Genomic DNA, 13,474 nt, shown 5'->3' with positions numbered 1-13,474 from the left:
ATTTGAGATAGTGAATGATGGCTGGACCATCGAGGATCTCGTCTCGACGGTGGTAGCTCTATTCCCCTTCCTCTCTTTTCTCTCTATTTCCCTTTTCTGTCCCTTCTATCGCATTTGCTGTTGGTACCTAAATAAAGATGCATTTGTTGTGATTCAAGTGATGGTCCCTTGCCATTTGCAGTTTTGCACTTTTGGGATCGGTTAACAAACCATCACAAACACCCCGCAAGAGTGGATCGTGACCGGTTGTGGGGGATCCTTCGCTCTCTTGGATGGGGGAGGGAGCGGGGAAATGGAATCAAGATGAGACAGGGATCAGCCAGCCCCACGCCAGGCAGCGTTTTCTCCTCTGAGAGCTCCTCTGAGCTGAGCGAGCTGCTGAAGCCTGCGGAGCAAATGAGAGCCGGGAGTGAGGGAAAGGCTGGCTGGGAAGGAGTCAGATAAACCCGTGTGGGCATTTCCCTTTCCAAGGGGCTCCTGGGGAGACAAAGGAGACAAGAAGGATTCCCCACCTCACGACATCTCCTTTTTCCCTTCAGTAGCCCTATTGCAGCCACTGCATACAAGATGGGTGATCCCCTTGATCCCCTTGATGCCAGGGAGCACCAAGAACTTGAACCTTGCTGGAGTCCAGCCCTGCCTGCCTGTCACCGAGCAGAGGGGAAAGATGCAGAACCTGGGCAGGGGTTGAGCCAAATTGGCATTTTGCCACTTGTGATTTCCTCCCAGCTTTTGCAGCAGGGCGACAACCCCATCGCTTCAAACCACTCCCTTTTGCAAGGCACACGTGGACCTCGCTGGAAGCTCAGGGCTCTTGAAGGGGCTGCTGCAGTTGGCAACAGGAGCTGTTGTTGAACTTTTCACATTGCTTAACCCCCCCTGCCAAATGCCATCAAGTGGCTGAGGAAGGACACAAAAAGATTACCCTGGAGGAAGGGAGGCCAAAAGCTTGGAAAAGGATGAAAGAAATGCTCTGATCATGACGATGACAAAAAAATAGAATGATTTCTTTTTGACAGCAAATGAACACCCGCCGCCCTCCAGCCCTCCCAGCCTGGCAGGCCGAGCGGAGCCGTTTCCATGGCATGAGGTGCTGGCAGCCTGCAGAGAGAAACCAGAGAGGCACGGTCAGTCACAGAAGGCTCCTGTGCCCTGTCCTGCCATGGCCTGTGCCCGGGCCAGGCTGCTGGCTGTGCTCAGAGCCCAAACCTCCCGAGCCATTCTCTGTTTCGAGAGAAGGGCAGCGTGGCAGGCCACGTTCCACCTCCTCCGCTTCAGCACAGCACAGCAGCCTCCTCAGCAGCTGCAAGGGCGGGATGCCCGTGTGCCCGCTGCCCTCTGCCCGAAGCCCTTCTGCCAGCCCAGCTGTGGAGCCGGGTACCCACCTCTGCAGACCTGCTGCCAGGAGAGGAGCTGATCCCGCACGAGGTCCTCGTCCTTCTTGAAGGGGATGTCCCCACAGGCCGTGGCCCCTGGGGTAGCGCTGGCACTGGATGTGCTCCACGGACGGTGCAGGCGCTTCCCCATGCAGTCCGGGCACCAGGTGTAATCTTCCTGGGAAAAACAAAGAACAATTGCATGAAAGTCAATTCAAAACAAGACCTGGAAAGAAGAAAAACCTACACAGCCTGTCACCGTTTCACGGGCCTGAGGAGGGTCTGACCACTCCATGCGAGAATGAAACCTGTCCATGGGTGGGGAAAAACCCCACCTTTCCCACCCGTAAACGCACCCCTTCCTCGAGGGCCTGCAAAGCAGACCAGCTGGGGCACGGCTTCGGAACCCGTCCCCCTCTGCTGCCCCCATCCACATGGATGGATGCTTTGTCAGGCTGGCTGCCCCCGCCCCAGCCCGTGCCAGGCTGGCTGGCAGAAGCTGTCAGCAAGGCCAGGAGCCGGCTCCCCTTCCACAACATCCGTCCCCTGTCCCACCAAAAAGCAGCTCGGCAGCCGGGGGAATAAATCAATATTCCCCAGCGCCGCCGAGCAGGGAACCTGCGGCGCATGGCCAGGCCGAGCCCTGCCATGCCTGGAAGCACGAGCATCCCCCCGCCCCTGCGCCGGCTGGGGACTCATCTTGATTTCATCGGGGCGCAGAGCGTGTCCTCCAGGAAGGGGCCGCAGCCAAAGCCGCTCGGCTTTGCCCCGCCAGCGGCCAGCTCCAGGATGGTGTTCCCAGCTCCACGTGGTGCTCCAGAAGAACACGCCAGCTGTGCCTCGGCTTGCGGGGACATCCCGATGCCATTGAGCTGCAGGGGGATGTTTCCCCTGTTCCAGTCCGTGGCACCTTCACCGCACTGCCACCACTTCTCCAGTGGCACGGGGAGCACTGAGCCGCTCCCTCCACAACTCGCCGGGGACCAGCGGAAGCATCTCCTCGGCTGCGCTCTCTCCTCCGTGCCGGGGCCACAGGGAAACGCTCCGGGGTTTTCTTGGAGTGCCACCAGACGCGTGCAGCTGGTACTTGCTGGGCTCCTGGATCCTACTGAGCACAGGGATGGATCTCTGCTGTCTCCTGGGCCAGGCAGGGCTCCTGCAGCCAAGAATGCTCAAAAAGGTCTTCCAGTGATGGCCTGTCTGCGGGGTCCATGGATAAACACCACTTGATGAGGTGCTGGCACTCTGCAGAGAGAAACCAGAAACCACCGCTCAGCGGGACAAGGCTCCTGTCCGTGCTCTCCCACATTCCACAGTGCCCAGGCCACACTAGGAGTGCTCAGAGCTGCAGCCAGAAGCTTCCCATGGATCCTCCCTTCCGGAGAAGAGCAGCACAGAGGCACACGTGCCACCTCCTCCAGCTAAGCCCAGGAGATCAACCGCCTCACTAGCTGCCAGAGCAGGACGCTGATGTGCCAGCTGCCCCCTCCCAGCCCCGTTCCTCCTCCTGAGCCTTGAAGGCGCAGCCCCACCTTGAGACACCCGGGCGGGAAGAAGAGCTGGCCCCAGACAATGTCCTCCTTTGTGTGGAAAGGAAGGTGCCCGCAGACCAGGTGATAGAGCAGGATGCCCAGGGACCAGATGGTGGCTGGCTGGCCATGGTAGCAGCCAAAGAGGATGCACACCGGTGGGCTGTACTCCGGCATCAGCCGGCCTGGGAGAGGCGGGACACGGACGGGATGGGACGGGAGTAGAGTGAGTGTGAGGGGGAGAAGGCGATGGGGAGCGAGTGGAAAACCGATCGAGAGAAGCGCTGCTGCTGCTGCTGCTGCTGCTGCTGCTGCTGCTGCTGCTGCTGCTGCTGCGGAACCGCCGCAGCTCGCGAACGTTCCTCCGTTGCCTCCGCGAACCCAACGGAGGAGCCGCCGCGCGCCCCGCGGAACGAAAGAAAGAAACAAACAAATAAAACCCCAAAGGAATTCCTATTAGAGAAGTAACCAAATCAAACAATGTAGCAATAAAGAAGAGTCTTGGCTTGTGGCTTCTTTCTTCTTTGGCTGAGGTGTAGCATTTCATGGGGAAGAATTGCCTCTTCTGACAATTTCTGACAGTTTTTGGACAGGAGTGGAGCATTTAATTTTCATGTAGAAAAGGGAAATCGTGTCATTAAATTCATCTCTTTTCATCCTCTGTTGAGACAGTTGCAGGCTGCCAAAGGAGATGGTCTGCAATGTGGAACTTGGGGCCAAGTTTGTTTTTCTGACAGAGGATGAGGAGGGGAAGTATCCCAGAATCATGGAGTCGTGGCATGGTTTGGCTTGGAAGGGATCTGAAAAATCACACGGCTGCAACCCCCCTGCTGTGGCTGGGCACCCCTTGCACTAGCCCGGCTTGTCTAGAGCTCCATGCAGCCTGGCCTTGAGCACTGTCAGGGACGGGACAGCCACACCTTCTCTGGGCAACCTGTTCCAGGAGAGTCTTGTTTCTGAATCCCTCACCTAAACCGACTCTCTTTCCACTTGGATCCATTCTCCCTTGTCCTGTCCTTGCCTGCCCTCCTACAAAGCCCCTGTCCAGCTTTCTTGTAGGTTGCCCTCAGGTCCTGGAAGGCCACAGTTGGATCAAGTCTCAGTCTCTTGCCCAGGCTGAAGAAGCCGAGCTGTGTCAGCCTTTCCTTGCAGGAGAGGAGTGTTATCAATACATATTATAATATTGGGTTTTGCAAATATTAAAATGAATTTTATATGTGTGATATTCAAGTAACTTTGTTCCAAAGATATAGTTTCTAATTTTGTTGTTAATTAAGCTTAGACATAGTAGTGCAATAGCTGATAGAAGTCTGCTTGTGTTAAAATGCCTGCTTGGATGGGATAACATCCAATGAACACAGGATGAGGACACCTGCTACAGCTCTGCCAAAGATCAGCACTCACTGTCTGAAGGCAGTGTGGACCAAGGCCCGAACTGGAAGTGATAAAGAGAAGGAGCCAAAGCCCAGCCAGGAAACACGCATGCTCTGAAAAGGCGGACCCAAGGAGGGGCCATGTAAAATAGTTCCTGGAAAATGTAAACTAGGTTATGGATATGCATAAGGGGCTGTGAATATGCAACAGGTGGATGTGAGGGAAAAGGTATTTAAGGGGGATCCCCGAAGGTAACAGGGTGCTCTTGGCTGAGTGCCATGATGCACCTGGCCATAAATAACCTTTGCTCTGTGGTCCTTGTCTGCCATTGTCCTTTATTAAACTTTTTACATTTTCACAGGAGAGTGAACGTGTTTTTCACATGGGCTACACATGCTTATACATAATTCTTGGAAGACTAGTAATTTTTTTTGATAATGATTGGGTTCGTCTTCACATAATCAAACTTATCCATTTTGCAATATGTCTTGCTCATAGAAGTTGATTCAATCTTCTTGATTCAGTCTTCTTGCAGTCTTCAAAGCTCTGTTTCTTCTTGCCAAGGCATTCTGACTATCAAATCTTTTATGCTAATCAGGTCCAAAGTTCATCAACTCATTTCTCTCCTGGCAGCATGGCTGTGTCTATGCAAGCAGGGAAACACTAATCGAGAGAATTCCACTAAGGTGAAGGTGGCCTCAGCCTCCCGTGACCGAGCTGCCGGGTATGATCTGTCAGATCCCCTTGAAGGAGCCTCTAGTATGTATGCCCAGGAAAGAAATGGGAACCAGGGCTAGAGGGGCCCTGCCTGGAGCCAGGGAGAGGCACGGGAAAACCGGATCTCTGGTCAGCGTGGATCCGATGGCCTGGCACATCAGAGCCACAGAAATATGAAACCTTAGCTGATACTGGTGCGCAGTGTGCCCTGATACCATGGGGACATGTGGGGGCAGAACCTGTTTCCATTGCCGGGCTGACGGGGGGATCGATAACAGCAATTGACCCTGTTGGGAGCCGAGGTGAGCCTGACTGGGAAGGAGTGGCAGAAACATCCCATTGTGACCGGCCCAGAGGCCCCGTGTATTCTGGGCATAGACTTCCTCCAGAATGTCTACTGCAAAGACCCAAAGGGACTCAGGTGGGCTTTTGGCATAGCTGCTGGAGAGGCAGAGGACATGAAGCAGTTGAACACCTTGCCTGGACTATCAGACTGTCTGGAACCGACTGCCCCAGGGGTGGAAGCACAGCCCCACCAGCTGCCATGGACTGATCCAGGCTGCACTGGCAAAGGGTGAAGCTCCAGAACACCTGCAGTACATCGATGGCATCATTGTGTGGGGGAACTCAGCAATGGAAGTATTTGAGAAAGGAGAGAGGATCGTCCAGATTCTGCTGGAAGCCAGCTTTGTCATCCAGAGCAGCAAATGAGCTGCCTGAGAGATCCAGTTCCTGGGGGTAAAGTGGAAAGGTGGACAGCGTCAGATTCCAACTGTGGTCATCAACAAGATCACAGCGATATCTCCACCCACCAACAAGAAGGAAACACGAGCTTTCCTAGGCACCATAGGTTTTTGGAGAATGCACATTCCTGAGTAAAACCAGATTTCGAGCCCTCTCTACCTGGTCACCCACAAAAAGATCGATTTCCACTGGGGCCCTGAACAGCAACAAGCCTTTGCCCAGACCAAGCAGGAGATCACTCATGCAGTCGCCCTTGGCCCAGTCAGGACGGGACCAGAGGTGAGGAATGTGCTCTACTCTGCAGCCAGGAACAATGGCTTGTCCTGGAGCCTTTGGCAGAAGGTGCCTGCGGAGACTGGAGGCCGACCACTGGGATTCTGGATCCAAAGCTACAGAGGGTCTGAAGCCAAGTACACTCCCACAGAGAAGGGAATCTTGGCCGCCTGTGAAGGAGTTCAAGCTGCCTTGGGGGTGATTGGCACAGAAGCACAACTCCTCCTGGCACCCCGACTGCCGGTGCTGGGGTGGATGTTTCAAGGAAAGGTTCCCACATCCTACCATGCCACCGACGCCACACAGCGCACCCGTATTTGGAACCAGAACTAGGATTTTGGAAATACAAACTGGCCAGAAGGTGAAAAGTTTGGTCTCAGTGACAAAGAGGAGCAAGAAGTGACACGGGCTGAAGAAACTCCACCATACAACCATCTACCAGCAGAGGAAACACGCTACGCTCTTTTCACGGACGGTTCCTGTCGCATCGTAGGGATGGACCAGAAGTGGAAAGCAGCCGTATGGAGCCCCACACGACAGGCTGCACAAAGCTACTGAGGAGAAGGTGGATCAAGTCAACTTGCTGAACTCAAGGCCGTTCAGCTGGCTCTGTGCATTGCTGGAAGAGAGAAGTGACCAAAGCTCTGCCTTTATACCGATTCATGGATGGCAGCCAATGCTCTGTGGGGCTGCCTGGAAAGGTGGAAAAAGGCCAACTGGCAGCTTAGAGGAAAACCAGTCTGGAATGCTGATGAGCGGAAAGACATTGCCTCTCGGGTGGAGAGGTGCCTGTGGAAGTCTGCCATGTAGATGCCAATGTCTGCAAGAGTCGGGCTAATGAGGAGCACCGAAACAACGAGCAGGTAGATCAGGCTGCAAAGACAGAGGTGTCAAAGATAGACTTGGATTGGCATCACAAGGGGCAGTTGTTCTGAGCTCGATGGGCTCATGATGCCTCAGGTCATCAGGGCAGAGATGCCACCTATAAGTGGGCACAAGACCGAGGGGTGGATGTAAGCATGGACAGGATTTCTCAGGTTATCCATGACTGTGAGACGTGTGCTGTGATCAAGGAGGCCAAGCGGGTGAAGCCCCTGTGCTATGGTGGGCGGGGGTCCAAGTACAAGTATGGGGAGGCCTGGCAGATTGACCACGTCACACTGCCCCAGACACGCCAAGGCAAGCGCTACGTGCTCACCATGGTAGAAGCCACCACGGGATGCTTGGAGACCTCCCCTGTGCCTCACAGCACTGCCCCAACACCATCCTGGGCCTGGAAAAGCAAGTCCTGCGGAGGCATGGCACCCCTGAGAGGACTGAGTCAGACAAGGGGACTCATTTCAAGAGCGGCATTGCCAACACCTGGGCTAGAGAACATGGCATCGAGTGGGTGCACTGAGACCCGCACTGGGGGTGCTCTGGGACCGAGACTGAGACCGAGGTCGGCATCGGGACCAGGATTGCTCCAAGACCGGTGCTGGGATCTGTACCTGGATTGCTCTGGGATCTCTGAGTTCACTCTGGGGAGCTTTGGCTGCACCCCAGAGCAGCACTGGGACTGGGAGGGACTGGGAGTGACTGGGAGGGAGCCCTGGGCAGCGTGGGACCGCCTCCGTTCACAACGTTCAGTGCAGTCATCCCGGTCCAAATGATCCCAGTTTGTATGATCCCAGTCTGGATGGTCCTGATCCACATAGTTCCAGTCTGTGCACCCCCAGTCTGTAGGATCCCAGTCCCCATGATCCCAGTCTCTATGGTCCTGCACGGCACACACTCCAAGGGTCTGGAATTCCAGTTCCCAGTAGGAAACATGTTCCTGCCCTTGAAGGCAAAGCTCTTAAGAAGGGGCCAAAAGCCAAGTGCAGCACGATCCTACAGTGACATTTCACTGCCAGCCTTCAGTGGCTTAAGATCAGAGATTAGAAGCAGGCCGCGCATCAGGCTGTCCCGAGCTGGGTCCATGTCAGGTCTTTGCCAAGTCCTTGCCAAGTCCTTGCCAAGTTCTTGCCAGCCCTTGTTCGGAACAGCCAGCGTGACGGTTCAGTGGTTGCACCTGCGCTGTGTCCTGTTCTAAGCCGGAACTGCAGTGGGGGAAGGGATTCTTTCTCGTGGCAATCGGAAGGCAGAATGGAAAATGAGGGGCTTCAGACGGGCTCTTACACCACCCCGTGACTGACGATTGCCCTCGAAAGATCTTCATCAGCAGGTTCCACGGTGTCGTCGTGGAGTCTTCAGGACTCGTCAAGTGTTGGCAGCAATCCCAGGGAAAAGAGAAGAGAAAAAGGAAAGGAAAGAGAAAACAGAAAAACTAAAACAATTAGTAAGCAAATTATAATTAAATAATAAGCAGAATACAATAAGTATTAATTAAACCAGTAATAGTTAAACAATAAATTGTTTAGATAATAATCAATATTCATCAATTGAACAATAGATTGATCAAATAATAAACCAGTATAATCAATATTAAACAATAAAATAATAAACCTAGTATAATCAATATTACTCAGTACAATTTTCTAATCAATAAACAAAAATAATTAAAACAGTGATTAAAACAAATCATAAGAGAAAATTATGTAAAACATATCTTCTAACCTTATAATCTCCTTGTGTCTACAGTCCTGGGAACATCTATAGTGTAAAGGATGTCGGCCAAGTGGTGTGCATTAATTATAGATGTCAATTTTGTTCATCGTTTCATCATTCTCCAATCCACAATAAGCAAGATTACTGATAAAACAAAACCAATCATAACTAAAATCAGAAGAACAACAATGGGATGACACAATTTGTTCAGGACACCGGTGGCAGTAAGCGACCACCCGAAAAGGGTATCCCACCACCTGTGCACGGCATCACTTTTCACCCTTTCTACAACACGATGTATTTCTTGCACATCATGATGAACAGTTACCAGAGTTTTCTGTCCATTCTCCTTGATTTTTCCTAGGATCTCTATTAGATCTTGATGAAGTAATAGTTGCTTTACCAAAGTAAGGTTCATCCCAATGGGAGTAGGCAATAGCTTGTGAATCAACGTGAGATTGGATTCTAAAAGTTCATGTAAGGTAACTGGAGCTACAAAAGAAAAATCACATCCTGCAATTTTAGTAAAGTTGCAAGCACAAAAATTTGAATGATTTTTAGTATCTACTACTGTACTTTCTATAAACACAGTATCACAAGTGGTTCTAAAGCAGGCACACCCATTGCCTGTATGTACAAGGACTGTTTCAGAAGTCTCGTTAGGATGAATGTCAAAATGACAGATATTTTGTTCTGTGTCTAAACAGATATCTTGAGCTATAATTGCATTACCTTCACAGATAAACCCTAGTTGTTCTCGGATAGTACAGGACTCTAAATTGACAGTTTGCCATTTGTCATTAATTTGACGGGCCCATTCTCTATGTTCAGAAGGATAGAAAGTGGCTCCGTCATGATTTAATCCTAGTGCAATGATAGGGAATATCAAATGCACCGAGGCATTTCTTATGGTCAACACAAATGCTGTGGCTGTGTTTGTGTTAGGGTCATAGGTAAAATTCACTAAATTCCACCAGGATTGGAAATCTCTTTCAAAGTCAGTGGCACTGTCCCAGACTATTTTCCTAATTTCAGTAGGAAAAGTGCCTTCTTCACCTTCTCTTATAATTGAGGCAGCAACTGACTGCATCCATAATTGAGCCTGGATACAGCTAAGAGCTAAGGAAACGTTGCTTTGTGTGGCATTAAGTGCATCAATTATCAATTTGCTATCATTTACATTTATCTTTTCCCAATTTGGTAGAATGTTTGATAGCAACCACTGATGTGTTCCCAAGGCCGATAAGGACGATTGCAGTGGCTGCTGTATTTTGGTTAAATCTTTAGTCGTGGAGGCCAATTTATTCATTAATACTTCTGAATCAATACTATTTAGGATTCCCAGTCCCATTCCCATGACACCAGTTATGTCTCTTGGCACCCGGTTTTTAGGAGGGTTCCACTGTCGCAGCCAGGTTGTCCAACCCTGAAAAGAGGTTTGCAAAAAGGGTGAACAAGCTGGTTGTATTTCTGAGATATTGTTTTGCATCAGCAATTTGACTTGTTTAAGAGACCATGCTGGATTAAATAATATCTGTTGTTGGCCAGTTTTCCTGATTATATATGGTCCAACTTCAAAAATTTTCGGGTAAGCATAACTGGTGGCTGGGCTCGAGTGGTGGTAGTGGTGGTGGTATAAACCATAGTAGATTGGGCTACAGCATTTATTATAAACTTAAAAGAAAGCCCTTCGGTGTTTTTTCCCATAAGCAAAACACTTCTGCAGTCTGTGTTAGTGTAAAATTGTGCCAACAATCCTGTACGCTTGGGTGCGTACAAACCTTTTTGCGCTTAAAGAGATCCTTTCACTTTTTCTGCATGCTACCATAATTAGTTCAGACCACGGTCACTCAGCTGGTTTCTGGCCATGGGGTTGTGGTAGGATGCAGAAAAGTATTAGCAGTTTTATCATGGATTAGGTGGTCTTCATGTCCCTTGGAGTTCTTCTGGAAAAGTAAACACAAGAGAATTCTGCCGCCGAGAGGCAGAAAAGTTAGAATGATGGAATTATCCAGCATGTATTTGTCCAATGCTCTTTGCCTAGAGCACCAGAGGCTTCCCATGCATATTTATTCAGAGGGGGTTTTAGCACAAGTGGTACTAGTCCTATAGTGAGAGAGGTCCACCAGAACAGGTTGGCCAGGGTAATGAGCTGGATTATTAGGATCATTTGGTAGAGAGCATAGGAGTCAGTGTAGATGCAGACCAAAGAGGAATTCTGTGCTTCTCGTTGAAAAATACTCCAGACAGCTATCAGCTCCCCACTGTGTGTACTACCTTCTCGCTCTGTAATAATTTGCTCACCAGAGGAAAAGTGGAGGGCTTCTGCCCTATATTTCCATACTTTTCCTTTCCCTTTAGCAGAAGCATCAGTAAACCAAGAGTTTGCTGATTGTTTGGGGCAGAAAGGAGGGGTTACTTTGATTACAGAGGCAGGTTTGTCCAAGCTCTCAGTTTCTTGGATTGCTGAAGTTTTTACAGGTCTTTCTGTCATTGAGAAGAAGTTACAGTAATGTTCAACCTGAGCATACCACTTTCTCACTGAGGCCCTCTGGGACACCCCGTCAGGAGGGGGAGTCCCACTAGTGACTGTCTTAATAACCTTGAAGGGGCCTCTCAATACAATTGGTTGTTTTCGTGCAATTTTTTCTACTTCTATGAAAGCTAAGATAACCATCAACAATCCTTTTTCCCAGGTAGTGTATCTTTTCTCAGCATCTTTGGAACCACGTGAGTAAAAACCAACAGGTCTTGTCAGAGCCTCAGGACCCCGCTGCCATATGTGTACTGACAGCCCTGAGGAGGCAAATCCCCATTCCACCTGGAAAGGATCTGTAGGATGGATAGGGGTCACTGCTTGATGAGCTGTTGCTTCAAAAATCAGCAATTGCAATGCTGACTCCTGAGAAAGACTCCAATCCCATTTCACCCCTTTCCTCAACAAGTCATAAAGGGGAACAAATGGGTCCTTCTGCTTACTAGGAAATCTATCTGGTCTTTCTACAGGAGATACAGCTGCTATCGTTTTTGGAAGGAGAATTGCTGTAGGTTTGAGTGATTCTGGAAGCCCACAAATTAAAGGGGTCATTATCTTGGGCTTCACAGGTAATTGCATCGGGGATTCAAAGTCAGGAATTAATTTATTTTTGTGAGTCATTTGCAGGCAAGCAGCTTTGTGCACATTTTCCAAGAGTTGATCGGGGGTACTGATTATAGCTATGGGATCTCCCCTTTCCAAGGGGCTTGTTCCCCTGGCCCAAAAAGCTGCACGCTGTGTCAGGGACCATGTGTCACGTTTATCTCCTGTTGTTAAGAAGACACCATGTCCCCAATACCCACTGGCTTCCTGTTCAGTTAATTTAATTTGATCACCACCAGTGAGGGACACCCGGAAAACATATTCTGTTTCTGATTCATGTGGAGGGTGTCCATATTCCCTTTTAAGCTTAGCTAGCTTGGTGGCAGTGTTTACTTGTGGTGGTATGTGTTTGGTTGTGATGTGAGGTTGGAGATCATCATCACTGAGATAGCTATACACTGAGATAGTTTTAATCAAGGGTCTCAAGTGATGGCAGCAATGTTCCCCACAATTACTTGCTGCTTCAAGTTCTTGATGAGGATAGATTTGTTTAATGTGAGGAGTTTCCTTCTCCTCAAGCTCTGTAGAGGAATCAGCATGATGTGATTTGTTAATATGTTCCTCTGCTAAGGCAGCTCGCAATGCATAGATCACATTTTTTGCTTCATATAACTGTTTTTGCAAAATTTCAACTAGATTTTGAAGGGAGTCTATTATAGCATGTTTCTCACTTCTTCACTCAAAGCGATTTTCTATAGCTGCCATAAGACAAGCTCCCAAACCTGAGCATAAGATAGTTTTATTTTTGCCCAGTTTGAATTTTGTTTCATGTTGTAATGAACACACTCTATCAATAACATTTTCTAAGTTCAACCAATTACTCTGTGCCCATTTTTCTCCTTCCGTAGAAGGTTTGGCATTGTGTTTGGCTAGTAGTGCATAAAATTCAGCTTTAATTTCAAGGCTAAGATTGTCACTCATTTTGTGAAGGGACCAAAACCACGACAGGGAGCTACAACTTAAGTTCCACAAAATTACACAGCCCTCGCTGTGTCGCCCTTCGCTTCCCTGGGTGGGTGAAAGGACAATAATCTGCCTGGGAGGCTCTGCTTAGTTGCTTCAAGTTGTCCCTTCCTTCCCAGACCAGATACACACAACAACAACAAAACAACAGTGTCCCGCCTTTTGCACTAAGGGATCCTTTATGAATTTCCAAAGACAGTATGGGTGCCTTTTCAGCTGCAACCCTTCTGTCTAGACAGAAATCCTGTCCGTGACGCCAATTTAATGTCACAATCCGCTTCTTGCGGGGTGTCGTGATGGTTCTTTTCACCGATCCCAAAAGTGCAACCAAGGCAAACAACAAGGGACTATCAGTTAATCACAACAAATGCACCTTTATTAGGGGCCAAAACAGTAAATGCGATAGTGGGGATCAGAAAGGAGATAGAAGGATAGAGAGAGAGAGAGAAGAGGGGTATGGGAATAGCTACCAACACAGGCGAGATCCTCAGTGGTCCGGACGATGGGGATCCGTCTGTCGTGTCGGGGGAGTCTCCGAAGTTCTGGTGGACTCGGGGCTCCAGTTATAGTCCACAGAGGAAAGAGGGGGGAGCAAGTGTAACAATGAAAGTCCATTGTAATCGCCACGAGGGAACAGGTGAGTCCACAGAAACCACCAAAGCAAGACGAATACAATGAAGAATAAGTCCACTAAAATTACTGAAGGGAAACAGGTCATGTCATTAGTGGTCAGACCACCAATTTCCCCTCCCCCCTATAGTAGGGGTCTC

General features: G+C 49.7%; 2 protein-coding genes, 1 long non-coding RNA gene and 1 pseudogene across 3 annotated transcripts in view; 1 reads left to right on the top strand and 3 right to left on the bottom strand.

The window, feature by feature from the left end:
- Positions 1-13,474, top strand: part of LOC128782930 (zinc finger protein 551-like) — a 113,287-nt gene that overhangs the window by 88,519 nt on the left and 11,294 nt on the right. The window lies entirely within an intron of this gene.
- The window catches only part of LOC128782904 (zinc finger protein 271-like), a 510,341-nt pseudogene that overhangs the window by 491,636 nt on the left and 5,231 nt on the right, over positions 1-13,474 (bottom strand).
- LOC128782996 (uncharacterized) lies at positions 16-2,596 on the bottom strand. Its single transcript, XR_008428945.1, has 3 exons — positions 1,386-2,596; positions 926-1,101; positions 16-385 (listed from the first exon to the last, which is right to left on the bottom strand). It is a non-coding gene; the product is annotated as an uncharacterized LOC128782996 (long non-coding RNA).
- LOC128782938 (uncharacterized) lies at positions 7,704-9,944 on the bottom strand. The gene is made up of 2 exons (XM_053933506.1): positions 8,931-9,944; positions 7,704-8,250 (listed from the first exon to the last, which is right to left on the bottom strand). Exons 1-2 carry the CDS (start codon positions 9,909-9,911, stop codon positions 8,245-8,247), a joined length of 987 nt encoding a protein of 328 aa, XP_053789481.1. The 5' UTR covers positions 9,912-9,944; the 3' UTR covers positions 7,704-8,244.

This window comes from Vidua chalybeata, assembly GCF_026979565.1.
Source record: "Vidua chalybeata isolate OUT-0048 chromosome W unlocalized genomic scaffold, bVidCha1 merged haplotype SUPER_W_unloc_5, whole genome shotgun sequence".
Lineage (NCBI taxonomy): Eukaryota > Metazoa > Chordata > Aves > Passeriformes > Viduidae > Vidua > Vidua chalybeata.
Note: the sequence above shows the minus strand (reverse complement) of the source record. Positions and strands in the feature narration are given on the sequence as shown.

Coding starts and splice junctions, on each gene's coding strand:
- LOC128782938 (XM_053933506.1), bottom strand. CDS start 9,911: ATGAATAAATTGGCCTCCACGACTAAAGATTTAACCAAAATACAGCAG.